General features: G+C 48.1%; 1 protein-coding gene across 16 annotated transcripts in view; it reads left to right on the top strand.

Annotated features, from left to right (window-relative positions):
• LOC140396543 (gephyrin) overlaps positions 1-25512 on the top strand; it is a 799798-nt gene that overhangs the window by 717503 nt on the left and 56783 nt on the right. For all 16 annotated transcript variants that reach the window (XM_072485332.1, XM_072485277.1, XM_072485374.1 and 13 more), the window contains one exon: positions 13419-13506. In XM_072485332.1, the coding sequence (XP_072341433.1) occupies positions 13419-13506 (88 nt within the window). The remainder of the gene's footprint in view (positions 1-13418; positions 13507-25512) is intronic.

Genomic DNA, 25512 nt, shown 5'->3' with positions numbered 1-25512 from the left:
GGGTGACCCCCGGGTGGCAGAGGTTGTCGTGGAGGGTCCGGAGTCGATCTACTTGTACGCTGGCACAAGTGCCGCGGGACAGGGCATCAGGAGGCTCGTTGAGCTTTCTGGGACAATACAAGATCTCGTAATTATAGGTGGAAAACTCGATCCTCCACCATAAGATCTTATCATTCTTAATTTTGCCCCGCTGTGCATTGTCAAACATGAAGGCTACCGACCGTTGGTCAGTGAGGAGAGTGAAACTCCTGCCGGCCACGTAATGCCTCCAATGCCGCACAGCTTCAGCGATGGCTTGGGCCTCCTTCTCGACGGAGGAATGGCGGATTTCTGAGGCGTGGAGGCTGCATGAAAAGAAGGCCACGGGTCTGCCCGCCTGAATGAGGGTGGCAGCCAGAGCTACGTCTGATGCGTCGCTCTCGACCTGTAAGGGGAGGGACTCATCGATTGCGTGCATCGTCGCCCTGGCGATGTCTGCTTTGATGCGACTGAAAGCCTGGCGGGCCTCTGCCGATAGGGGAAAAACCGTGGACTGGATTAGTGGGCAGGCCTTGTCTGCATAATTGGGAACCCACTGGGCGTAATAAGAAAAGAAGCCCAGGCAACGTTTCAGGGCCTTGGGGCAGTGGGAGAGGGGTAACTCTATGAGGGGGCGCATGCATTTGGGATCTGGGCCTATGTCTCCATCATGCACTACATAGCCGAGGCTGGCGAGGCGATCGGTGCTAAACACGCATTTGTCCTTGTTATAAGTTACATTAAGGATTTTTGCGGTATGGAGGAATTTGCGGAGGTTGGTGTTGTGGTCCTGCTGGTCGTGGCCGCAGATGGTGATATTGTCGAGGTACGGGAACGTGGCCCGCAGACCGTACCGGTCAACCATTCGGTCCATCTCCAGTTGGAAGACCGAGACCCCATTTGTGACTCCAAAGGGAACCCTTAGAAAGTGGTAGAGCCGCCCATCTGCTTCGAATGCAGTGTACTTGCGGTCGTCCAGGCGAATGGGGAGCTGGTGGTAGGCTGATTTAAGGTCTACTGTGGAGAAAACCTTGTATTGCGCTATCTGGTTGACCATTTCAGATATGCAGGGGAGAGGGTACGCGCCCAGCTGCGTATACCTGTTGATGGTCTGACTGTAGTCTATGACCATCCTATGTTTCTCCCCGGTCTTTACAACCACCACTTGAGCTCTCCAGGGGCTGTTGCTGGCCTCAATAATGCCTTCCTTTAGTAACCGTTGGACTTCCGACCTAATGAAGGTCCAGTCCTGTACCGTCTGCTCCTGGTGGCGACGGGTTTTCAATCGGGGGTAAGGTTTGCAAACAGGGAAGGCGGGTCGACCTTGAAGGTCGCGAGGCCGCAGACAGTGAGGGGGGTATGGGGCCGCCGAATTTGAATGTTAAACTTTGCAGGTTACACTGGAAGTCCAGTCCCAGGAGTGTGACAGCACAGAAATGGGGGAAGTCGTAGAGTCGGAAGTTATTGAACTCCACGCCCTGGACCGTGAGGTTAGCTATGCAGTACACCCTGATCTCCACAGAGTGGGACACAGAGGCCAGGGAGATCTTTTGTTTAATCTGGTGTACGGCGAGGGAGCAGTGTCTTACCGTATTGGGATGGATGAAGCTCTCCGTGCTCCCAGAGTCGATCAAGCAGGATGTCTTGTGCCCGTTGATGAGCACTGACATCGTAGCGGTTGAAAGCTTTCGGGGCCGAGACCGATCCAGTGTCACTGAGGCAAGTTGTGGCAGAAGCTGAGAGATCTCGTTGGGCGATACACGGCCACCCGAGTCGGGGTCCTGAGACGTCATCCAAGATGGCTGCCCCCATGAATCGCACATGGCCGGCTGGGAGATCTCATCAGGCAAAAAATGGCCAGCCGAGTCGGGGTCCTGAGATGTCATCCAAGATGGCTGCCCCCATGAATCGCACATGGGCTGTGAGGAGAGGAATGGCAGCGGGCCCGGTTCGCCTGTGGAGACAGCGGCGGCCAACCAGGCCTGGCACACTGCCACGAGGTGCCCCTTCTTCCCGCAGCCCTTGCAGATTGCTGATCGGGCCGGGCAGCGTTGCCGGAGGTATTTGTTTTGCTGCAAAAATAGCATTGGGCGCCCCCCCCCCCCCCGATCCCGGGGTTTCCTGGCTGCCGCACTACACAAGCTTGTGGGAAATTTAGGGGTGCTTTGGAATCGGCCGCAGGTGGGGTCCTCCCAGTCCATGCGGGCACCGCGTAGTCTGGAACGTAGGCCTGGGCATTGCGGGAGGCTACATCTAGGGAGTGCGCAAGTTTCCGTGCCTCTTTAAGCCCTAGCGTGTCGTTTTCCAGCAGTCGCTGGCGGATTTTAGAGGACAGCATGCCCGCAACAAAAGCATCCCATATTAAGAGTTCAGTGTGGTCATTGGCTGAGACTTGTGGACCGTTACAGTTTTTACCTAACACTAACAATGCGCAGTAAAAATCGTCCAGTGATTCCCCTGGGATCTGCCGTCTGGTAGCTAAAAGATGCCGAGCGTATACCTGATTCACAGTGCGGACGTAGTGCTCTTTTAACAAAGTCATTGCGTCCTCGAAACCGTCCGCGAATTCAATAAGGGTGTAGATTTCTGGGCTCATCCTTGAGTGGAGGACTTGCATTTTCTGTTCCTCCGTGGGGGTAGTCGGGGCCATCCTGATGTACCCTTTGAAACATGCCAGCCAATGTTTAAAAGCTGCTGCTGCATTTGCCGAGTGGGAGTTGATTTGTAGACACTCTGGCTTGATGCGGAGAGCAGCCATTCTTCAATTTTGTTCATTAAATTGATGCACAATCAGTCACTACTGAAGCGAGATTGTAGTCCAGTTGAAGGCTTTAATGAACAAGTAGTTACCCCAGCAGCTCTGGTACAGAATGACTGCTGTGGGTGAAACACAGACTCTTATGCTCTGTCTGCTGGGGGGAACCAGCAGGCAGGTTCTACCATTCATACTACAGTATAAGGTACATCCCACCTAGGTACTGTGATACCCCTAATATAGCCTACCACACAAACATCTACTGTTAGATGTGATTCTGCGATTGGGGAGCACTTACTGAACAATCCTGAGTGCGCTGATAGCTACACTAACAACCAGATTAAGCTAACCAGTCAAGCTCATAGCATGGCTCATTTATGCTTGCTAGAAACAACAAACATTCATATACAGGGACCTGTTCTCTGCAAACAAAAGGAATACATTCAATTTTGAATTATCCGGGAGTTTGAAGAGCCGATAGTTCCCCATTACTTCCTCCATGGCAGCAACCTTGGCCAATCAGAGTCAACTTCCCAACCAATCAGCTCCCTTTTCTCTGTAGTATAGATTGTTTTGATCATTTGAAATTTGGTATTTTTGTGTTTGTCCTGATGAGTGCAAGTTCAAAAGCTTCAGCAACATAGCTCTCTTTTCAGCAATATTCAAAAGCAAGGGTCTTAATACCAAACCCTGGGGAACCTTCCTCCAGTCCAAAAAAAACGCAGCTCTCTGTTTCCTGTCACTTAGCCAATTTTGTAACCATGCTGCTGCCATTTCTTTTATTCCTTGAGCTCTAAATTTGCTCACAAACCTGTTATGTTATACTGTATTAAATATCTTTTGGAAGACCATATACAGAACATTACCCACATTGCCCTCATCAACCCTCTCTGTTACCTCATCAAAAAAACTCAAGCAAGTTAGTTAAACATTATGTGCCCTTAACAAATTCATACTGCCTTTCCTTAATTTATCTATTTTCCCAAGTGATTGTTAATTTTGTCCCAAATTATCATTTCTAAAAGCTTGCCCACCACCAAAGTTAAACTGACTGGCCAATGGTTACTGAGTTTATTCTTGTAGCCTTTTTTTGTGTAAATGTCCAATTTGACACCAAATCTGTATCGATTGGATTGGAAAATTATGGCCAGTGCCTCCACAGTTTTCATCCTTCTTTCCATCAGTATCCTTGGATACATCTCATCCGGCCCTGGTCTCTTATCACCTTTAAGCCCCACCGCCCTATCCTTATCAATTTATAATAATAATCGCTTATTATCACAAGTAGGCTTCAATGAAGTTACTGTGGAAAACCCCTAGTCGCCACATTCCGGCGCCTGTTCGGGGAGGTCGGTACGAGAATTGAACCTGCACTGCTGGCATTGTTCTGCATTGCAAGCCAGCTGTTTAGCCCACTGTGCTAAACCAGCCCCAATTTTTAACTCTAGTGCCTCAATCACATTAATTTGAATTATTGTTGGAGATTTAAAAGAAAATTTCAAATTTATATCTTTTTCTTTCTCACTTATCCCTGCCCCTTAATCCATTATTAATTTCTCTCTATATTTTGCTTTCTGTTCCTGACTTGAATTTGAATCCCTCTTTTAACTTGCACTTCTTGGTTGGGACTCTGCCGCTCACTAATGAATCTTCAAACTGATAGGTTCAGGAGAGGCAGAGTTTTCCCTTGTTTGTGCTTTTTCAATATCTGGCTGAGGGGGCATCAGTGTAAAAGCCTGTAGAAAGTCTGGACATGTGCAAGTGTAACAAACACAACTCACTGTTGACCACTACATTCTCCTTTTGTGCTCACAGTTTGCAGCAGAACGATTGAGTGCCTTGAAAACATTTCACCCTAAACTATGCTTAATTAAACATGAAATGAGATGAGGCGGGATAATTGTTTTTAAACAGACTATCTTGAATGCAAAGCTTTTAAAGAACTGAGAAAAATATTTGTACTGTTAAAAGTTGTTGCAATGAGTTGCTGCTATGTGGAAATCACAGTCTAAACAATAAAGTGCAAACTGATGTAGGTTTAATTCAGCAATGCATCACGTGTATAGATTTAAAACACTAATGAAGCCAGCTATTCAGAATTAGATGCAATTACCATTAGTCAAACTCTATGTTCGGATTATTTGTGTGGTGTGCTTCATCAGAGCTTTAAGTTACATTTGGACTAGGTCTTAACAATAGTGACACGCTAAAATCTCAGTATTGAGTGCCTGCTCCTGAAGAGTGTCCCCCTTAAATTCCAGGACACACTCAGCTACAGAAGACATCCCTGTACTCCCCACAGATATGATGTATGTTAACTCCAGGAAGCTCAAAATAGCAGCATCTCCCAAACTGTGTCTTAAAAAAAAGTCAGTAGTTGTAAACTGTAAAATTTTGCAGTTGGCAAAGCAAGTTGGTTATCAAGTCAAGCTGTTTCACCAACTGCCAGTCTAATTGATTGTTTAGTGCAAGGTAACTGTGTCAGCATATAATGAGTATTCGCAGCCTGCACAGCTTGAACCGTTTCACAAGTTCCTTCAGTGTGTGCTGGGTTGGTGATAGAGAAATCTGAAAACCACCATCGACTGCATCTTTTATTCTAAAAAAAACCCTTCTCTCCCTGGGAATGAATTATGTGTGGACTATCTGGATTTGAGTGAAGGGTCTTCCTTATACCCAGCAGAACACAGTGTATATTGACAAGTTGAGTGGGCAAATGAATGGCAGATACAGTATACTTTGGATAAATGTGAGGTTATCCACTTTATAGCAAAAACAGGAAGGCAGATTATTATCTGATTGGAGAGGGCTACATTCTCCTTTTGTGCTCACAGCCACAACTGGCTCAATGAGGCCTGGGTGTCCTCGTACACTAGTCATTGAAGGTAAGCGTGCAGGTGCAGCAAGAAGGCAAATGGTATGTTGGCTTTCATAGGGAGTGGATTCTGGTACAGGAGCAGGGATATCCTGCTGCAATTAGACAGGGCCTTGGTGAGACCACACCTGGAATATTTTGTGCAGTTTTGGTCTTATCTTAGGTTCTTGCTCTAGTGGGAGTGCAGAGAAGGTTTACCGGACAGTTTCCTGGGATGACAGGGCTGACGTATGAGGAAAGATTGAATCAGTTAGGATTATATTCGCTGGAGTTCAGAAGAACGAAGAGGGATCTCATAACAGGACTAGACAGGTAGATGCAGGAAGGATGTTCCCTATGGTGGGTGTGTCCAGAACTAGGGGTCACAGTCTGAGGATTTGGGTTAGACCATTTAGCACTGAGATGAGGAGCAATTTCTCCACCCAGAGAGTGGTTGGTCAGCCTGTGGAATTCGTTACCACAGAAACAGTTGAGGCCAAAACATTTTGGCAGGGTTCTCTGTCAGCCGACACCGAAATCGGGAAAGGCGATTTGGCGGAGAATCGGTTTTGATGCCACGATCGTACCACACACCGGGTTCACACCAAATCGCAATTCTCTGGTGCCTCAACAGTGGCATAAATGCATTCAACTCCGCATGCACAGTAAACGCCATTTGCCACCATCATTAGTGGGCCTGACCCGGTGCCATGGCTGATGGAGAAAGAGTTTTGTGAGGGCCACAAAGAATCCAGCACGAGTTGAAGGATAGAAAGAAATAACATTTATTTACAATAACGTGTATATATACAGCAGCAGCAACTCCCTTGCTGCTCACTCTCCTCTAGCTGGTTCCAAACTGGCCATCAAGAGAATCTGCTAATGATTTCTCCGCCCCCCTCATTGGGGAAGCTCATACTCCCAAAGGATTGTGGGATTGTCATTAGTCCCCAGCCAGTGGTAAACAGGCACGTTATAACAGAGAGGAAGTAGGACATGGAGAGGCGCGACCATGTGCTGCCAATCCTAACACTGGCCGGGTTGGCTGGGGTGAGGAGGGGGCCCTGCCAGGGCCCAGGGAGGAGGGGTGGGCAGTGAAAGGAGCACAGGCCATGGAGCTGGGGTGGCGCCCCACGGAACTGGGGTGGTGTCCAGGCAGGACCACCATTGCCGGGCTTGCAAGGCAGCCATCTTGCTGCGCATCCCACTGACCACCCACCTTGGCCTATGGTTCTGCAGCATGCCACCGGCCGTAAGGGTGTCCCCACCAACCCCGCACCACAGCCCCCACCGTCTGCCACCCCTCCCCCACGCCATACCACACCCCCCTCCCAACCTGCTGCCACCCGCTGGCGGAGCAGCACACGGCCTGCCCAAGGCAACGGACACAGTAGCCCCCTCAGGGTGGCCCCGGATGGGGGCCACGGAGCATACTGCTAACAAGGGCAGTGTCAACCAATAGTACCCCTAGCGGCAGGGACAGGTGCCAGCCAGAGGTCCCCAGGGGCCGGGCACCGGGCCCAGCGTGCGGCTTTGACGGTGGGAGGGGACATGCGGTTTGCAGTGCCAACCGGGGCCACCATGTAGCCCGTTGGACCTGGGTTGGGCACGGGGGTACGCACTATGCTCACATGTCGGCCTTTCACCCTCTGCAGACAATGGATATTGGAATTCAACTAGCAATGGTGGCCTTCCTGCTAGTCGCCTGCGGCTGTACGAGCTTCAGCTGCTCAAGGAGGAGGAAGCTGTAGCAGCAGAACCGGTACCAGAGGAACATGAGGCAGCTGGTGAGGATGAAGAGCTGGCCGCCCAAAAGGCAGAGGAGGAGGAGAATGTGCAAAGGAGGTGCTGCATGAGGCCTCGCGTGTACCGCAGTGCCTGTCATTTGAGGACCTGCTGGACCGGGCATGCCGTCAAAGTCTCCGGCTGAGCAGGGGGACAGTGCAACATATCTGCCGGATAATGGCACAACTGGCACCATGGGGCTACGGGGGAATGGGGGAGACACCCGCTCCTGGTAGCCAGCAAGGTGACGGTTGCCCTGAACATTTACGCCACGGGGTCTTCCAGGTGCCAAGTGAGGACCTGTCCAGGATATCACAGAGCTCGGTGCACAGGTGCATTTGTGCCATCACTTTGGCCCTATATGCCCAGTTGGCACAATACATCCATTTCAATGTGGAGCGAGTCCACCAGGATACCCGGGCAGCAGGGTTCGCTGCCATTGCTGAGATGCCCCTAGTCCAGAGGGTGATCAACGGGATGCATATCCCCGTACAAGCACCTGCAGATGACAGGCCACTCTTCACGAATCTAAAGGGGTTCCACTCGTTGAACGTGCAGCTGGTGTGTGACCATCATTCATGTCTGCACCCGATACACTGGCAGTGAGCACAGCACCTTCATCCTGGCACACTCGACAATTCCTGGCCTCTTTGAGGCGCACCCCATGCTGGGGGGTTTGGCTCTTGGGCGACAAGCATTACCCACTGCGGTTATGGCAGATGAGACCCGCTACAACGATGCCCTTGCTGCGACCAGGAGCGTGATCAAGCGATGCTTTGGCATCCTGAAGATGCGATTCAGGTGCCTGGACCGCATTGGAGGGGCCTTCCAGTATAGTGATGGGAGGATTGCCCACATCGTGGTGGCCTGCTGCATCCTCCATAACATCGCGCAGCAGAGTGGCGACGTGCTGGAGGAGGAGGGGGTTGGTGAAGGATGGGTAGCACATGGGTCCCAGGGAGCTGCTGGTGGCCGCACCATATGTGCGCCAGGGCCAATATGCAAGGGACATTCTGATCACCTCCAGGTTCACCGACTAGGGGTGGTGGGACTGGCCAGGGGCACGGACATCGCATCCCACCTCCACCCCCGTCTGCAACCCTATCCATGATATCTACCTGCTGCACTGCAGAGTGTGAGCTCTGGGTTGGCAGTCACAGCAGGTATGGTCCATGGGATGCATGATGATGCTCTTAGTTGAGGTTTGGTGCTCGCAATCGTTTGACAACCTCTGACTCCTGTTCACGGTTGCACTTCCTACCATTTACCTGGCCGATCCCTGCTTGCGAGGTGGCCATTCATTCAGATGGTGCCGTCGATTCCCTGGGGGTGGGGAGGGGGAGGAGGAGGAGTGCGGTGAAGGGACACTGGAGCGGTGAGCACTGGCTGAACTGCAGTCCTTAGGCCAAGCCCACCCCCAACATTCGCCCATTCCCCGCCCCCCACCCACACACCCTCTGCGATCAGCGCCGACCAGCGCACCCTTCTGACAGAGCACCGAGTCAGTGTGTAACATTGTGCACAGGTGTTTAATGTGAAAACATGTACACAGATTTGTGCCCACATCGTGGTTGCCTTCTGCGTACTCCACAACATCGCCAGAAAAATAGACACCAGTTAGGTTGAACGGGTGCAGGGCTAAACAGTGCCCTGCAGCCATGTCAACTTAACTGGTGGCTATTTTTCTGGCCTTATGGGCCCTAACACTATGCTCAGGTGGGTCCCCAGGTGGTACAGCAGGAGTGGAGGCAGCCTGCTGTGATTCCCGCCCTGTGACCTGGTCCACTGTGGCTGGGGTGAACAGGCCTGGATGGGCCTGGCTGCTGCCCGGGAGTCCCAGGTGACGTGGTGCCACCCTGTTCTGCCTGCTGCCCATGTGATTCGCCAGGGACAGGAGGGGGGGATGGGGGGGGAGTTGTTTGAGGTGCTGCCCAACCACGCTGGGGTGGTGGAGGGTGTTGGAGACAGCTGGGATGGGAAATCAGTGTCATCCCCAGACGTGAGCTCCAGGGTGTCCTGAGATGTGGGTCGATGCTGTCCTCATCGCTGCCCAGCACCTGGTGTTCTGGCTGGGGCTGGGGTCGGGGGACACCAGAAGGACCGGGCCCATCACCTGCAGCTCCTGCAAGACATAAGACAGGATGCATGGTTGCATCACCGGTCGGGGGGGAGTGAGGGTGTGTGGGAGAGGGGTTGTGGGGGAAGTGTGGGTGTGTTCGGAGTGGGGTTGTGGGGAAAGGAGCTGCGTTGGGAGGGGGTTGGGGATTGGGGAGGGCGTGTAGGTGTGGTGGTGGTGGTGCAGCGTGGTAGTGGCAGCCAGCATGTGTGCCAGCATGTGGGCAGGGTGGGTGTTCGGCCACCCTCCAAGTGGGGGGTGGGGGGGGATGGGTAGGGTTACAGGTGTATGAGACCGGGGTTGGTGCCAGGGGCACAGTGCTGCCCTTGGCCACCCTGAGGACGTTGTGCAGTTTTCTTCCTGCACTGCTGGCCAGTCCGCACGGTGTTGCCCATGGCGCTGACCAGCTCTGCCACCTGCGTTCAGGCCTGGCGAATGGCGGCGGCTGCCGGCCTCCTTCCCACCCTGGGATACAGGGCCGCCCACCTCTTCCCCACAGCTTCTAGCAGGGCCACCAGCTCCGTGTCGGTGAGCCTCGGGGCCGTGCATCTTACTGCCATCTTTTTGGCTGGAATGGTGCGTGTGGGGAATGAAGTGTGTATGTGCGGCTGCAGCTTGTCAGCCTCTTGAGTGCCAATCACGGACCTTGCAAATCTGGCACCGTTTCTCATTGGAATCGATTGTGTTCCATGTGGCACCAGTGCTAGCCCCTTAAAGGTCGTTGAATCGGTCCAGGTGCAGCGCCATTTCTGCTGTCGTAGAACTCCACGAATCCTGCCCCGACATCAACACCGGGGCCGGGATTCTCCGAGCCCACGCGGGCTTGGAGAATCGAAGTTGAAGCCGAGACGGCCCGCGGCGCCAGTCCGTGCTCGACTGGCCGAGTTCCCACCAGCGTGGTCCTAACATGGTTCCACCAGGCGGGAGCTCGGACCTACGGCCGGGGTGGCTGTCCTAGTTGGGGGGGGGGGGGGTGGGGGACAGACTCCGAGCCCACGATTGGGGGCAGGGACGCGCAATCCGGGGGGGCCAACCTTCTTCCACGTCGGACCCGCCGATGGCAGTGCAGGGCCGCGTATCGGCAACGGCGCTGCGTGCAGCACTCTGGCACCGTGCTGGCCCCCTGTGCGCCATGGAATCACTGGGCCCAGAGGCCCATTGACGCCTGCGTGAAACACTCCGGTGTTTACGCTGGCGTCAACACTTAGCCGCCGTATTGCACGTATAGTCTCTGGACTGGAGAATCCAGCCGCATGTTTTTAAGATGCAGTTAGCTATAGCACTTGGAGCAAAGGGGATCAAAGGATATGGGGGGAAGGCGGGAACAGGCTATTGAGTTGGATGATCAGCCATGATCCTAATGAATGGTGGACCAGGCTCGAAGGGCCGAATGGCCTCCTCCTGCTCCTATTTTCTATGCTTCTATGTTTCAAGTACTTGTGGGGGTGCATTTTTAGTGATTAATGTTAGGTTACTGTTGCTGGATGAGTTTATATTCTTATGCGCCTCAGTCCTCAGAGTGCACAGATATTTTAGCTTTGTTGGCATTTTTTTGCAGACCCATGGTCCAAGACGTCTAATCTTTCTGATGTTCAGGGAATGGGTTTTATATCAAAAATGGCACATTTATGTTTAAAGTAGTGTAATAACTTAGTAAAACAATGATTGTCTTTTTCTCCCCGTGATTACCAGTAGCTGACATCAAATTAGTTTGCATGCTGCGTTATTGTTGGTTGCAAATCTGAATCTTTTCACTTATGTGTCCGGTTAAATTAGCAGGATTTGTTTCCGATTTTGAATTGTTTCCAGTCGGGCAGTGAATCAATATTCTTTGGGAATGTCTTATTTTTGTGACAGATTTAAATTTGTTCACCACACATAAATCCAGCATCTGCAAATATATTTCACTACATTATGTGGAGCGTGAAGTTTGAATTCTGAATTAAAATTCAGAAAATAAATCTATATATGTAAATGTATCTATACTTTGACAAAAAGCCTTAATCAAGATATTCAGGTGACAAAATTGAAGCCTTTCAATCAGCTTTTTCCATTATTTTCACGTTTTTTTGTGAAATGCCTTCACACTCCCTGAAAGTTGGAGTTTATACTGAAGAAAAGTTGTGCTCACATGAAAATATCTTCTCGTCAGTTGCCTGTTGCACCCCAGTTCTAAATTGCAAACCGTACCAGATGCAGAATAAACAAATATTTCACCAGGTGGCAGTAGATTCAAGTTCATTCACCCTTGGGATTGTCTTGTGGAACTACTTTATTTCTGCATCTCTTTTTTAAAAATAAATTTAGAATACCCAATTATTTTTTTTCCTAATTAAGGCACAATTTCATAGATAATCATAGATAATCATAGAATAATCATAGAATTTACAGTGCAGAAGGAGGCCATTCGGCCCATCGAGTCTGCACCGGCTCTTTGAAAGAGCACCCTACCCAAGCACACCTCCACCCTATCCCCATCACCCAGTAACCCCACCCAACACTCAGGGCAATTTTGGACACTAAGGGCAATTTAGCATGGCCAATCCACCTAACCTGCACATCTTTGGACTGTGGGAGGAAACCGGAGCACCCGGAGGGAACCCACGCACACACGGGGAGAACGTACAGACAGTGACCCAAGCCCGGAATCGAACCTGGGATCCTGGAGCTGTGAAGCAATTGTGCTAACCACCATGCTACCGTGCTGCCCTATTCATTTAACATGGCCAATTCACCTACCCTGCACATCTTTGGGTTGTGGGGGTGAGGCCCATGCAGACACGGGGAGAATGTGCAAACTCCACACAGACAGAGACCTGGGCCCGGGATTCGAACCCGGGGCCTCGGCACTGTGAGGCAGCAGTGCTAACCACTGCGCCACCGTGCTGCCCTATTTCTGCATCTTGCGATATTAGTAACAGACTTTTACTGGTGTACGGTCCGATCTTCACCATTCAGTGTATTTTTCAATAAAGACATGTCATGCCAATGTGCAATCCTATTGTCATCATATCACATTCACTTATCTTTAATTATTTACCAGATATAAAATATTGACTCTCTTTGATCCTGATCCCATCACAAGATATATTCATAAAAAGGATTTATGAGGTAATGCGTAGCTGACTGTGCGTTAGAATCACTAACACGTTCAAGTCGCTAACACTCCTTGCCCCCATCTCCATCCTGGACTGTGTACAGAATTACTTATGTACCTTGGCATTGCCGAAAAGAAAACAAATAATTCCGTGCTTTTCAGATTTCATTTGGCCCAAATAAGTCTTAAACCGTAATGAACCAAAGATTTCCACTCTGCTTTTCAAAAGGAGTTTAGAAAATGTATTTGAAAAAAATTTAAAGAATTAATCTACCATTAAATCGGTACCAGTTTTCTTTCCCTTAATAGCCTCAGCCACTGTCTCTCTGATATTTATCTTCCACTGGATCAAGTCAAGTGTGGAGAAGCCTACCTAGTGAACAAGTATGTTCTTTTAAGCACCATTAACGGCTGAGGCTCATGGTGCATAAGCAGCTTTTTTCACCCAAGAGTGGAGAATAAGTAATGCTGGAAACAGAACAGGTTGACGAGAAGAAGGATTGAGCTCATTGTTGAGCAGTGCACCAAAATTCTGCACCCCAGGTTTTAGCCCGACATTGTGATGGGGCCAGGATCAGAGGTACACAGGTGATACTGGACCCAAAGTGGGTGGCATTAGTTTAGTCAGCAGTACTCATGAAAAAATTGTGGCTCATCCAATATATATTTGCATTGGATACGATAAGATGATGCAAGCTTTGCTGTCTTCATAAACAATTATTCAAGTTTAGCTTCTCCTAGCTTTTGACGGTTTTTGATTACTATTCAATAGCTATGTTTGTTTGATTTGTAGCCCCGATGACCTGCTGAATGCTCTCAATGAAGGGATAAGTCGTGCTGATATCATCATTACTTCAGGGGGTGTATCCATGGGAGAAAAGGTAATCACCTTGAAATATAGCGACATATCTTGTGAATTGTATTTGATATGCATGGAATGGTCGGTGTGTCCACAGTCATGATTCCTCTTAAATCAGTAGAATTAGAATGCTCCCATTTTGAGGCCCTTTCACTATGTAGTATATTACTTAAGGGACAAATGATTAAAATACCAGGAAATGTGGGTTCGTCCAGAGGTGGCAGCCGTTTATCACCTTCTCTGGGGAAAATTAAACTGTTGGCAGATAAAATAATGGGGGGGGGAGATTAGGGAATGAGGAGGGTAGGGGGAGATAGTTTAGTTTAGTTTAGGTGAGACCAGCGAGTGGAGGAGGATGGACTGGGGAACTGTGTGTGTAAGCCATGTAGGCTGGGTATGGTTGCGGGGTGGGGGGGGTTAGTTACTGAGTTATGTTTATATTTGTAATTGTTGTTATAAAATCATAAATGCCTTAATAAAATGTTGTTTTTTTTAAAATACCAGGAAATGTAAATTCAGACAAAGAATATAAGATTGAAGGCTAATGGGCAAAAGGAGAAACAAATGAGTCAAATATGGGAATGTCATATTTGAAATTTCAACCATAGGATGTGGGCATCAATGGCAAAACCAATATTAATTGCCCATCCCTCATTGCCCTTTAGAAGGTGCTGGTGAGTTGCCATCTTGAACCACTGAAGTCCATGTGGTGAAGGTACTGACAGGAATTTGACCCAGATCGATGAAGGAAAGGCAATCATTTTTCAAATCAATTTGAGGGGGGTGGCTTAGAGGGGAACTTGCGGGTGGTGACATTCTCATGTATCTGCTGCTCTTGCCCTTATCGGTGATAGAGGTTGTGGGTTTCGAAGGTACTGTCAAAGTTGTTGAGTTGCTCCAGTGCATCTTGAAGATGGTACATACTGCTGCCACTGTGTGTCACTGGTGGAAGGAGTTAATGTTTACACTAGTGGGGTACCATTCAAGTGGTACTGCATTGAACTGGATGGTGTCGAGCTTCTTGATTGTTGTTGGAGCTGCACTCAGCCAGACAAGTGGAGAGTATTAGAGGTGAGCATCCTGGCAGAACCCAAAGTAAGCAACAGTAAGCATGTGCATAAATAATAAGTGCAGTTTGCTAACATTGTTGTTGATATCTTCCATTACTTCGCTGATGATTGAGAGTAGGCTGATGGGACAGCAATTGACCACATTGGTTTTGTCCAGGATATAATCCTGGACAATTTTCCACTCAGTCTTTTGAGGCCTGGCTAGTTTTGGAACACCTATCTTCAGTACTCAGTTGAAAGGTTGTCAGGGCCCATGGCCTTTGTTGTATCCAGTGTGCTCTGCTGTTTCTTGATATCAAGTGGAGTGAATTGAATTGGTTGACCGTACCTCGATAATGCTGGAGACCCCAGAGGCAGGACAGGGTGGATCATCTACTTGGAATTTGCATCAAGATAGTTGTGAAACACTTCAGCCTCGTCTTTTGTATTAGCAAACTGGGTCCCTCCCTTTGTCGAGGATAGGAGTGTCCATGGAGCTTGAGTTGTTTAATTACCCACCACCATTCATGATTGGATATGGAAGACTGCAGAGGCTCGATCTGATCTGTTTGTTGCAGGCTAGCTTAGCTCAGTCTATAAAATGCTGCTTCCGCTATTTACCATGCTTGTAGTCCTGTGTTGTTGCATCACAAGGTTGGCACCTCACTTTTCGGAAAGGCAATGGCAAACCACTGCAGTGCTTTGCCAAGCAGAACATAATCATGGACCAATCAAATGGACGACCATGGTCACCAATGCCCTTTCAGGACATGGCACCTGGAGGAGGAGGTATGTTGTCCCAGAATGCTCTTTATACTCCTGATTGAACTAAGGTCTGTCCTATTGTTGATGGTCCACAGCATCTAATGGATGCCCAGCTTTGAGTTGCTAGATCTGTTCTGAGTTTATTTCAGTTAACATAGGGGTAGTTTCATATAAGACGGTGGTGGATGTCCTCATTGTGAAAATGGGACATTGTCTCCATAAGGATCGAGTGGTGATCATTTCTTCCTTGGATGGATGCACCTGTAATAGGTAAATTGGGAAGGGCAAGGTCATGTAGATTTTTCCCTCAGGTTGGCTAACTCATCGCATTGGCACCTGTCAAAAAGTCAAAACCAAGATGAACCTGGTTCACAAACTCCCTGGAATATCATTGGGGAGCATAGTGAGATCATTTTGCACCACAACAATGCTCCTAATCTACTCTTCTACAGAATCCCACTCTTCCTCATAAACCTGTAATTGTCACACAGATCCTGGATGTGAAGCTCAATGTTGCCATTATGGCAGAGTCGGGCTGTTTGTATCCACTCCAAATGTGTGTCTCCTGGGAGTCCCACATTGCCCCACTTCCCATTCCTTAAGACACCATCGTGCTCTGTGGGATGGAAAAAGTCATGATCCCCACAGACCTTTTCATTCACAAAAATTTGGAGTACCCGCTAAGAAAATGCTTAAAATGAAGCCGGGCATTCTGGGAAAAAGCTCATCGTCATGTAGTTGGTATCAACCCACTAACTCAACAAACAGGATCAATAGACGCTCATTATTGACCCAGTGGAAAAAGTGAATGGCTGCAGCCTTCCTCGAGGACAGTGAAAAGCGTTCAACCGAAATCACTCAAGACATTGACGATGGAGCCACCTGCTCAGGTGTGGAACAACTCCAAGTGCAATTGTGGCCATGAGTTCCAGATCATGGAACACATCACGTCAACCGGTCCAGTCAGATCTGTTGCTGGGATGCACCTCATTTCACCACTGAGCGTCTCAGGGATCCACCAAATGAAGAGCCAAACTAGAAATCCCATTGTAAGCTTTTCCCATGCTAGAAAAGGAGTAGTATTATCAGTAACTCACCTACACCGACAGGGATTTTTATGTTGTCTCTGTGGGCAAAAGCAGTTAATCCAGGTACACGAGGTTTACAGAGTCAGAATAATTCTCAGATTGCGATATAATAATTTCAAACACGTTTATTTTTCCTGAATTACACTATCGTCAAATACAACACAAAAGTCCTTTCTAAATTTTATTAGGGAACGAATCATTGTCTGACAAACTAATCCACAAATGGCCCATGAATATCGAAACAGCTTTGAAGAATACAACGTGACTGATTGTAATGCATCCCCTTTGCTGAGTATGACAAGCAGCCGTCTTTTCACATCCATCCAACACTCATGCCTGAGTCCATGGAGATAAACCTCACTAATAAATTACTCTTCTTATCAGTCATACCTGTCAACACATCCTTGGTACAATGAGCATTTGATTTGCATTTGTACATTGATGACCTCTGTTTGTGCATTGTTTCTGCCCACGGGTTTAAAGTAGCTCAAGGCAAGTTTTAGTGTGTAAAATTATCAGCACCTTCTCATATATTTCCACCATAAAATTTAGGAGACTTATCAGCTGTTATTGAGTGGGAAAGGTTATTTATCTACAGGCAATGGGTTATCTTTCTCCATTTTAAATATTCTGGGAAAGACCCTCTCTTCCTTTGCATTTTAATCTTCCTCGTGCACTTGCTGCAGGTCAGAAGATAATCGAGTTGAAATATTACACAAAGCAACCTTTTAAATATTGACAAGCAAATCTGTTGTGTTAAAAATGCATCTTATTTGGTTGAACAACAATCAGAATTCTGCCTGACTTGTAAAATTCTACTGTGCAGCCATTCATATTGTGGAATAAAATGCTGAAATAACTAGCTCTCCAGACAAGAACAAGTTGCATTTCTATAGTATTGCCCATATAAAGAATTTAATTGCAAACCATACCAAAAATGGTGGACCAAGTGGAAGAGTGAAAAGGGGTTGGGGTGATGAATGAATAATCAAAATAAAGGGGAATTTTGAAAACAGGAATAATAATAGAAAGTTGTAGCTGTTGCCATTTTGGAATTGACGGTGGGATAGGGGATTGGATGATGATTGGGATAGGGGTGGCACAGTGGGTTAGCACTGCTGCCACACAGTGCCAAGGACCCAAGTTCAATTCTGACCTTGGGTGACTGTGTGGAGTTCCCATTTTCTCCCCACGTCTGCATGGGTTTCCTTCGGGTGCTCCGGTTTCCTCCCACAGTCTAAAGATGTGCAGGTTAGGTGGATTGGCTATACTAAATTGCCCCTTAGTGTCCAAAAGGTTAGGTGGGGTTATTGTGTTACGGGGATAGGGTGGGGTTCTCCAGAGGATCGTTGCAGACCCAATGGGCTGAATGACTTCCTTCTCTACTGTATGGATTCTATGATTCTGTGACTTCAGCTGGATACCACCACTGCCCTGCCTTAAGTTATATTACACACCATTGTTTTGCCAGGCCCACTTGAATTATTCAGGACAAGTGGCCCTCCAGTGAAGCCGATTCACCACTGCACATCTTTAGGTTGTGTGAGTCAGCGCCTCAGATAGTGCATACCCAGATTTCTGTAAAACCAGATGAAGGCACCATGCCATTCTTCCCAGCCTCAATTTGGATGAAGTCACCCTTGCATTTGAAAGCAGACAGATTTCCCTGGTAACACATCTATCAGCAAACAGGTGGCAAAGAGTGATGCTGCTACAGGGGTAAACACAGTCCAATTCAGTCCACAATTAAGGAGCTTTTGAATGAGTACCTATGGGATGGAATCATTTCCGTGACTGTCGCAACTTAACACCCACATCTTTGCAAATTAAACACGATAGTCAAATGCTTAGTTCAACGAATGAATACTAGTGAACTGAAGCTCTAACCTTTGAGAGTCATCCTGCCCACCTGAGCACAATTTCTTGGGCGAATATCAAAAATCTTACCATTCGGAATTCCAGTGGCAACCATGCCTTAGACAGTAGCGCACAGGTGGCTCGCGTGTGAGACGACGTCCTGATGCACCTGATTAGGCGACTGAACGAGGCAGGATTCAGCAGCAAAATGTGAGTGGTGAAAGATTCTTCTCATCGTGGTATGTCCGTTGCTCACCCAACTAAGATGAGCACACAAAAAAAGCGGTTGCAGGCAAACCGGGAGGCCCGGGAGCACAGTCGAAGGCGAGATGGCAGCGCAGTGGTCGGCCTACTGGTCGACACTTTAACACCACAGTTTAAAAAACAGAGAATTGCAACCTCAGAAGATCCAGCCAGGGTTACGGATCCGATCCGGGAAGGATGGAGCAAAATCTTGAATCCCAGGGAGCGTCGCTGCAAGAAATGGAGTCTGTGGCCGGGCATGAGAACTGGCTGGCCTCGTTGGTAGCAGAATTTACCTCAGTGACAGAAAGTCCGAAGAAGCTGAAATCGGGAGTTCTATATGGACACTCCAGAAGAAACGAATAAGCTTTTGGGTGACCACGGGATCGGGAATTTGTAAATATATTTGACTGGGTTTGGGTTTTGCTGTTGCTAGTTCGGCTGTTGTTTATTTGTGTTTCTCTTTTCCTCTTTTTTTATTCTCCTCCCTGTTTTTTCTAATCTTGGGAGTTGTTTGTTCTGGGTTTGCGTGTGTACAGGGGTGTGGGGGTGATGAGGTGGGATTGAGGAAGGTGAGGGCCTCGTGTGGGGTCCACCATACTAACGGGAAAGTTGCTAAACAGAAGAGATGTGGAGGGCAAAATGGAGATGAAGAGAGGGGGATAGTTATTTTCTTTCTTTGGCTTAGATTGTGGAGAGGAGGAAGGGGGTGGGCTGGGAGGACTGACATTGAGAGTACCGTTCGGGTGCAGATGTATAAGAGTCGATGGCTGTGGAGGCCTTTTGGAGACTCCATTGGGTGCAAACAACGACCTGACAGAGCAACGGCTAAGACAAAAATATAGCTGATTTTAGGTGAGTTGGTGACTTGGAACGTTTGGGGACTAAATGCATCTGTTAAGAGGTCGCCCATGTTTGTGCATTTGAAGAATCAAACGGCAGACATTCTGGGCGGGATTCTCCACTCCCACGCCGAAGTGGCCACGCCGTCGTGAACGCTGTCGAGGTTCACGACGGCGCGGAACGGCCCCGGTCCCGACCGATTCAGGATGCGCACCAGCGGGCAGTAGGATAGTTTGAGTAAGCTTCCGTTCCAGCTGGTGAGGTTGAGTTTCCGATATCTGGGGATGCATGTGGCAAGAGACTGGACCCAACTACTAAGTTAAATTCGGAAGAATCGTGGAGGAGTTAACGGAGGACTTCTGGAGATGGGATGTGTCACTGGCATTAACAGGGAGATTTCAGAATATAGAATTGGTGGTTCTGCCAAAATTCCAGAGTCTTCCAATTTTCTTGCCTAAATTGTTCTTTAAGAAGGTTAATAAGCTGATCCTGGGCTTTGTGTGGGGGAGGAGGATTCCTCAAACCAAGAGAGTTTCCTGGAGAGAGATAGACAAAGAGGAAGCCTGCCGCTCCCAAATTTACAAAATTATTACTGGGCTGCAAATATTGCCATAGTCCAGACGTGGATGGAGGAAGCCTCATGTAAGGGGACCACCTTGAGGGCACTGGTTTCGGCACCTCTGCCATTCTCGGCAAATCGATATTCATCGAATCCAGTAGTGAGCTCGACATTCTACACGGGTGCGGAAGCAGTGCCGGCAGCACTTTGAGATGGAGGGCCTGATAGGAAGGCACTCATTTGCGACAACCACATATTTGTCCAGTCGGGACTAGACGCTCGGTTTGGGGAGTGGGACCAGCTGGGGATTAGATGATTTGAGGACCTGCCTGTGGGGTGGAAATTTGCAAATTTGTCGGAGCTTGCAGAGGTTTACCAGTTGCCAAATGGAAATGGGTTCAGATACCTTTAGATTAGGGCTTTTCTGAGAAAGGAGGTGAGTTTGTTCCCAATGTTGTTGCCCCCGAGACTGCAGGATAGGCTCTTATCAGAGGACGAGATTGAGAAAGGCAAGATCTCTGATATCTATGCAGTACTGACCAAAAAGAATGCATCAGTGGAAAATATTCAGCTAAAATAGGAGGAGGAACTAGAGGATAGTTCGCAGGGCGGCTTTGGAAGGAGGCACTGCGTGAGATTAATGCTTCCTCGTAATGCGCTAGACTAAACCTAACCCAGTTCAAAGTGGTGCATATGACGACGGCCAGGATGAGCGATTCTTCTCGAGAGTCGGCGACCATTGCATGCGGTGATCTGGGTCCCCGGCGAATCATACCCACATGTTCTGGGCATGTCCAAAGCTGGTGGGGTTCTGGAGGGGGTTCCCAATGTACTGTCAAGGGTTTGGGGAAAGGAGGTAACATCGTCCCTGTGAGTAGCAATTTTCGGAGTGTCTGACGATCCGTGTGTTCTGGTGGGGATAGAAGCCGACGTGCTGGCATTTGCCTCCCTGCTAGTCCGGAGGAAGATCTTGCTGAGTTGGCAGGACTCAGAACTTCCAGGGGTTGGGACTTGGGTAAAGGTCCTAGCAGAATTCCTGCACGTGGAAAAGATTAAGTTCGCCATTAGAGGAATGGAAGAGGGTTTCTCCGTGAGGTGGGCGCTATTCATCAACTAAAACGTTAGGGAGAGAAGGGTCATGTCCTTTTCTTTCTTTTCTTTGGGGGAAGGGGAAGGTTATTTTAGATAAAAAACTTTTGGGGGGGGTGGTAGGTGGGATTGTATACAAGTAGGGTTTGCCACGTTATGTTGTTATATTGTTATATGATATGTTATTACATCACGGTTCATTTGTTATGGCTCTTTGAGTGTTTATGTTTCTGTACGTATTTGGAAATATCTCCAATAAACTTTCTTTTAAAAAAATCTTACCATTCACGTTAATCTCCATGACTGCCACTAAGGTTAATCCTCTTTCATTCACGATCCATCTTTACTAATATGTTCACATACCCTTTTGCTCTGCCCTCCTAAATGTAAAGGAATGGAAGGTACCATTTTGTTGTCTTCTGAATGGTATGCGAAGGATGAACTGATGCAGTCAGATTGTCTACCTCCCTGCTTCCTATTTGTGAATTGAGGAAGATGCATACTTTCCACAATTGCCTCTGAGGTCATTGGCAAAAGAGACAATGGAGTTACGAGAAAAACCCTATCACATAGCGAGTGGTTGGAATCTGGAATGCGCTGCCTGAGAAATGCGGCGGAGGCCAATTCAATCGAGGCATTCAAAAGGGAAAGCGATTATTAATTGAAAAGTATAACGTACAGGGCTATGAAGAGAAGGCAGGGGAGTGGCATGGGGAGAATTGTCCCTTTGGAGAGCCAGTACAAACATGATGGGCTGAATGGCCTCCGCCAGTCCTGTAACTATGCTGAGATTCACACAATACACCAATCCAACTGGCTGTTGTTCCTTCAGCTTGAAAATTAACGAGACGATGAATTGTTGCTACTGTTCCAATTGTTTTATAGTAAATGAGTATATGTTATTTCCCCTCCTCAGGAAAGGGTGGCGATATCTACAAATTATGTTATGCCATACCAAAAGGCAGGCGGAGACAATCACAAAGCTAAGACCAGCATTGTGATAGCTTTCGTGCTCACCTCTTTGTGATTTGTGGAGAATTTCTCTCAATCGGGGAGTGCAGACATGACTAGTTAGATCAACTCACTTTCTTTTTATCATTATGTTTTTGAGTTTCTGGAGCACCAGTTTCCACTTGAGTAATTTTGCAGCAGCTCCCACAAATGGACTTGATTCATGTGATCCAGAAGCTGCAGTCTGGCTTTGCAGAAAGTGTGTGTTTAGCAGGATTAGTAATAAGTAACTGTAATCTGTGTTCTGCAGTATACAGAGTCGCATGCTTTTCTGTCAATCAGTTCAGTGTGGTAGAATGACAAAGACAGGCCAGCACATTAACAAGCTGGATTAAGCCATTTATCTATGATTAAATAGAAACAAATCAAACTTGAACATATTTGACAAATATCAGATGACACACAGAAATCTGATGAGCACTGGCATTAGGGGTTCATTTACATTTTATTCTTGAGATGTGGGCATCGCTGCATTTGTTGTCCATCTCTAATTGTCCACCGTCTTGAAGATAGTTACATGGGTAAGATGGGTATAGAGGGTTATGGGCCAAGTGCAGGGCAACTGGGACTAGCTTAATGGTAAAAACTGGGCGGCATGGACTGGTTGGGCCGAAGGGCCTGTTTCCATGCTGTAAACTTCTATGATTCTAAGTGCCATAATAATAATAATCACTTATTGTCACAAGTAGGCTTCAATGAAGTTACTGTGAAAAGCCCCGAGTCGCCACATTCCGGTGCCTGTTCGGGAAGGCCGGTACGGGAATTGAACCCGCGCTGCTGGTCTTGTTCTGTGTTATGAGCCAGCTGTTTAGCCCACTGTGCTAAACCTACCCACATGGTGTAGGAACACCCACAATGCTGTTAGGGAGGGAGTTCCAGGACTTTGATCCTGCAACAGTAAAGGAATGGTGATATAGTTCCAAATCAGCAAGGTGAATGGCTTGGAGGAGAACTTGCAACTGGCATTTGCTGCCCTTGCCTTCAAGTTGGTAGACATCATGGACTTGGAAGGTGCTGTTGAAGGAGCCTTGGTGAGTCACTGCAGAGCATTTGGTAGATGGTACACACTGCTGCCATAGTGCAACAGTGGTAGAGAGAGTGAATGTTTAAGGTGGTGGATGGGGTGCTAATCAAGTTGGCTTTTTTTTATTCATTCATGGGATGTGAGCATCATGGGCATTTATTGCCCATCCCTAGTTACCCTTGAGAAGGTGGTGGTGAGCTGTCTTCTTGAACCGCTGCCGTCCATGTGCTGTTAGGGAGGGAGTTTCAGGATTTTGACCCAACAACAGTGAACAAACGGTATATTTATTTCCAAGCCAGGATGGTGAGTGGTTTGGGGGGGAACTTCCAAGTGGTGTCGTACCCATATGTTTGCTGACTTTGGCCTTCTAGATGGTAGCAGTCATGTATTTGGAAGGTGCTGCTTAAAAAGTTTTGGTGAATTTCTGCAGCACATCTAGACATTGCTGTTACTGCATGTTAGTGATGGAAAGAGTGAATATTTGTGGAAGGGTTACCAATAAAGCAGGCTGCTTTGTCCTGGATGTGTCAAGCTTCTTTAGTGTTGTTGGAGCCGCGCTCATCCAAACAAGTGGAGAATCACACTGCTGATTCATGCCTTGTAGATGTGGAAAGGCTTTGAGGAAACAAGAGATGAGTTACTCACCTCAGAATTCCCAGCCTCTGACCTGCTCTTGTAGCCACAATATTTATATATCTGATACAGTTCAGTTTCTGGTCAGTAGTAACCCCCAGATGTTAATAGTGGAGGATTCAGCGATGGTAATGCCATTGAATGTCATGGGGCAATGGTTAGATTTTCTCTTGTTGGAGATGGTCGCTGCCTACCACTTGTATGGTGCACTTAGCAGTCCAAGTGTGGATATTGTCTGCATATTGGCATGGACAGCTTCAATATCTGAGGAGTTGCAGGAGGTACTGAAATTGTGCAATCGCCAGTGAACATTTCCACTTCTGAATGTATGACTTTTGTCACCAACTCTACTGCAGTACTTGAACCAAGTTCTTTTATCCTCTTGAACAGCGACCCTCTTTCTCCAGCATATGCTTTTTCACTTTTGAGAACAACCTCTATTCTCAGAATTCGTACAAGACCCCTCAACTGGAGATATCCCCAGTTTTTTTTTTAATCCCAGTATTTACTCTGATCCATGTTACGGGAAACGTTGTTTTCAGAAGTAGATTCAACAGTGAAGTTGACTGATACAAAGCGAATAAGAATTATTTGTCCATTTTCTTGCAGAAATTATTTGGGGGGCGGGGGGAAGTTGCTTGACGTTTTGTGTTTCAAAAAGATACAGGGCAGAATTGTACATCCCCTCCCCCCAGGTAGGTTCAGAGGCAGTGGACGCTGAGAGGAGCATGAAATCAAATGGGCCAGATTCCCCCTCGGGTACCCACGAACCCAAACCCAGATGCAATTTCACGTTTTAACTCGCACACAACGAGGACACATTCACCCTCCGTAGGACCTATTTTTATGCCCGCACCTCCCCGCCCAACTCCTCCTCCCATTTACGCTTGACCTCCTCCACAGGAGCGCCCTCCCTCTCCATTAGCTCCCTGTAGATGTCCAACACCCTCCCCGCCTCAATATCTTCCTCCGACAACAGCTTGTCCTGCAACGCCAGATGCGGCAGCCCCCAGAAGAATGGCACCTCTCTCCTCACAAAGTCCCTCACCCGCAGGTACCTAAAACCCTTCCCTTTGGGCAGCTCATACGTTTCCTCCAACTCCTCCAGACCTGCAAACTTGCCCCCTATAAACAAGTCCCTAAAGTACTCTATCCCTGCCTTCCGCTACCCCTGGAACCTCGCATCCATCCCTGCCAGGCACAAACCTGTGATTATTACATAGCGGCGTCCACAACGACATGCCCTCTAACCCAAAATGTTTCCTGCACTGGCTCCACACCCGCAATGCTGAACCCACCACTGAGCTCACAGAGTGCCCGCCGAAAATGGAAGGGGTGCCAACAACAGTGCCCTCAAACTTGTGCCCCCCACACGACACAGCTTCCATCCGCTCCCAAACCGAATCCTCCTCCATTGCCCATTTTCTCACTATTGCGATGTTTGCCGCCCAATAATAATTTATCAAATTCGGCCAAGCCAGCACCCCTCCACCTCGCTCCCTCTCCAAAAACACCCTCCTCACCCGTGGGGTCTTCCCCACCCCGACAAACACCGAAATTATCCCATTTTCCTTCTTAACAAAAGGACTTTGGGACGAAGATGGGGGGGGGCTCTGGAACATGAACAAGAACCTGGGCATTCAAAGTATCGTATTGCATCTTTGACTTTGTCTACATATATATATATATGTTTCTGGAACCCACCTCTTTATTCACCTGAGGAAGGAGCAGTGCTCCGAAAGCCAGTGATTCGAAATACACCTGTTGGACTTTAACCTGGTGTTGTAAGACTTCTTACTGGTCCCATTTAAAACAGAGAGGAGGAGAATTTGTTTCTTCCCCAGAGACAACGGTAGATGCATTCTTG

The sequence above is a fragment of the Scyliorhinus torazame genome, chromosome 2, assembly GCF_047496885.1.
Source record: "Scyliorhinus torazame isolate Kashiwa2021f chromosome 2, sScyTor2.1, whole genome shotgun sequence".
Taxonomy (NCBI): Eukaryota; Metazoa; Chordata; class Chondrichthyes; order Carcharhiniformes; family Scyliorhinidae; genus Scyliorhinus; species Scyliorhinus torazame.
The sequence above is the reverse complement of the archived record's forward strand: the minus strand, read 5'-3'. Positions and strand labels throughout refer to the sequence as shown.